This window comes from Geospiza fortis, unplaced genomic scaffold (genome assembly GCF_000277835.1).
Source record: "Geospiza fortis unplaced genomic scaffold, GeoFor_1.0 scaffold36, whole genome shotgun sequence".
Taxonomy (NCBI): domain Eukaryota; kingdom Metazoa; phylum Chordata; class Aves; order Passeriformes; family Thraupidae; genus Geospiza; species Geospiza fortis.
The window spans coordinates 64,252-67,202 of record NW_005054787.1 but is presented as its reverse complement, the minus strand read 5'-3'; the positions used below and the strand labels follow the sequence as shown (position 1 = coordinate 67,202).

At 63.9% G+C, this 2,951-nt stretch overlaps 1 protein-coding gene across 1 annotated transcript; it reads left to right on the top strand.

Moving 5' to 3' along the window:
- The first annotated feature begins 784 nt into the window (after positions 1–784).
- KCNJ10 (potassium inwardly rectifying channel subfamily J member 10) lies at positions 785–1,910 on the top strand. Its single transcript, XM_031065463.1, is given in 2 exon segments — positions 785–1,149; positions 1,151–1,910. Coding segments are annotated over 2 exon segments (1,125 nt in total).
- The last annotated feature ends 1,041 nt before the right edge of the window (positions 1,911–2,951 follow it).

Here is a 2,951-nt window from a genome sequence, read left to right as displayed (position 1 = left end):
GGGACACGGGGGGACACCAAGGGATTTGGGATTGGGGGGGAGCACGTGGAGGGATGGAGGGACGTGGGGATGGACAGAGGGATGGACAGAGGGACATGGGGATGGACAGCTACAGGGATGACCCCCTGGTTCCCCCCCGTGATGTTGTCCTCCATCTGTCCCTCCCCTGTCCCCCTTGATCACCCCCTCCACCTGTCCCTGTGTCCCCCTTTGGTGACACTGCCCTACCTGTCCCTCGCGTGTCCCCACAGATGATGTTCTCCCCATGTCCCTCGCCTGTTCCCATGTCCCTACAGATGACCCCCTCCATCTCTCCCTGTGTCCCCCTTGATGACCCCCACCTGCCCCTGTGTCCCCACAGATGATGTTCTCCACATGTCCCTCACATGTCCCCCGTGTCACCTCTGATCACTGCCACACCTGTCCCTCACCTGTCCCTGTGTCTCCTGCAGATTTCCCTCTCCACTTGTCCCTCACCTGTCCCTCATGTGTCTCCTCATGTTCCCACAGATGATCTCCTCCATGTGTCCCTCCCATGTCCCTCACGTGTCCCCAGACGATCTCCTCCACCTGTCCCTCACCCGTCCCTCATGTGTCCCCACAGATGACATTCTCTACATGTCCCCCACCTGTCCCCCACCTGTCCCGCAGATGATCTCCTCCATTTGTCCCCCACCTGTCCCCCACCTGTCCCTCACCTGTCCCGCAGATGATCTCCTCCATTTGTCCCCTACCTGCCCCCCCCCTGTCCCCACCTCTCACCTGTCCCTCACCTGTCTCGCAGATGACGTCCTCCACCAAGGTGTACTACAGCCAGACCACGCAGACCGACAGCCGCCCTCTGATGGGGCCGGGGCTGCGGCGGCGCCGCGTGCTGACCAAGGACGGCCGCAGCAACGTGCGCATGGAGCACATCTCGGACAAGCGCTTCCTGTACCTCAAGGACCTGTGGACCACCTTCATCGACCTCCAGTGGCGCTACAAGCTCCTGCTCTTCTCCGCCACCTTCGCCGGCACCTGGTTCGCCTTCGGCGTGGTGTGGTACCTGGTGGCGGCGGCGCACGGCGACCTGCTGGAGTTCGAGCCGCCCGCCAACCACACGCCGTGCGTGATGCAGGTGCACACGCTGACCGGCGCCTTCCTCTTAGCCCCCCTGCGGCGCCGGCTTCCGCTACATCAGCGAGGAGTGCCCGCTGGCCATCGTGCTGCTCATCACCCAGCTGGTGCTCACCACCATCCTGGAGATCTTCATCACCGGCACCTTCCTGGCCAAGATCGCTCGGCCCAAGAAGCGCGCCGAGACCATCAAGTTCAGCCAGAATGCCGTGGTGGCGCAGCACGACGGCAAGACCTGCCTGATGATCCGCGTGGCCAACATGAGGAAGAGCCTCCTGATCGGCTGCCAGGTCACCGGCAAGCTGCTGCAGACCCACCTGACCAAGGAGGGCGAGAGCGTCCGGCTCAACCAGCTCAACGTGGACTTCCAGGTGGACACGTCCTCGGACAGCCCCTTCCTCATCCTGCCGCTGACCTTCTACCACGTGGTGGACGAGGCCAGCCCGCTGCGGGACGTGTCCCTGCGCTCGGGGGACGGCGACTTCGAGGTGGTGGTCATCCTGAGCGGCACCGTGGAGTCCACCAGCGCCACGTGCCAGGTGCGCACGTCCTACCTGCCCGAGGAGATCCTGTGGGGCTACGAGTTCACGCCGGCCATCTCGCTGTCGGCCAGCGGCAAGTACGTGGCCGACTTCAGCCTCTTCGACCGCGTGGTGAAGGTGGCGGCGCCCTGCTGTCACCATGAGGCCGTGCGGTTCGGGGACCCCGAGAAGGTCAAGCTGGAGGAGTCGCTGCGGGAGGCGGAGCGGGACGGGGAGGGGGCCCCGCTCAGCGTCCGCATCAGCAACGTCTGAGATGGGGGGACACGGAGGTGACATCGGCGCCGGGGCCAGGGGCGGCAGCGGAGCGAGGGGGTGGTGGCAGATGGTGGAGGTGTCGCTGTGGCTGGAGGTGGCACCAGGGTCAGGGGGGAGCCAGCATCTGGGGGTGTCACCGCATTCAAGGGGACATCAACATCTGGAGGTGGCGCCAGGGTCAGGGGGGCGCCAGCATCTGGGGGTGCCACCAGCCCCAAAGGGACACCAGCACCTGAGGGTGTCACCAGATTCAAGGGGACACCAACACCTGGAGGTGTCACCAGCACCAAAGGGACATCAGCATCTGGGGGTGCCGCTGGATTCAAGGGGACATCAACATCTGGGGGTGTCACCAGCCCCAAAGGGATGCCAACGTCTGGAGGTGTCATTGGATTCAAGGGGACACCAACATCTGGGAGTGTCACCAGTGCTGGAGGTGCCACCAGCCCCAAAAGGACACCAACATCTGGAGGTGACACCAACATCTGGAGGTGACACCAACCCCAAGATGCCACCAATGCCTGGAAGTGCCACCAGGTCCTGAAGGTACCACCAGCCCCAAAGTGTCACCAACACCTGGAAGTGCCATCAGTGACTGGATGTGTCACTAAGCCCTGGAGGTGTCCCCAACCACTGGAGGTGCCACCACCAACATCTGGAAGTGCCACCAGCCCCAAAGCGTCACCAACGCCCAGAAGAGCCACCAGCCAAGATTCCACCAGTGCCTGGAGGTGCCACCAATGCCTGGAGTGTCACCAATCCCTGGAGGTGCCACCACCCCTGGAGTGCCACCACCCCTGGAGTGCTACCACCCCTGAGCGCCACCACCCCTGGAGTGTCACCAACCCCTGGAGTGTCACCTACCCCTGGAGGTGCCACCAACCCCTGGAGGTGTCACCACCCCTGGAGTGTCACCAAACCTTGGAGGTGCCACCACCCCTGGAGTGCCACCACCCCTGGAGGTGCCACCACCCCTGGAGTGCCACCAACCCCTGGAGGTGCCACCATGCCTGGAATGTCACCACCCCTGGAGGTGCC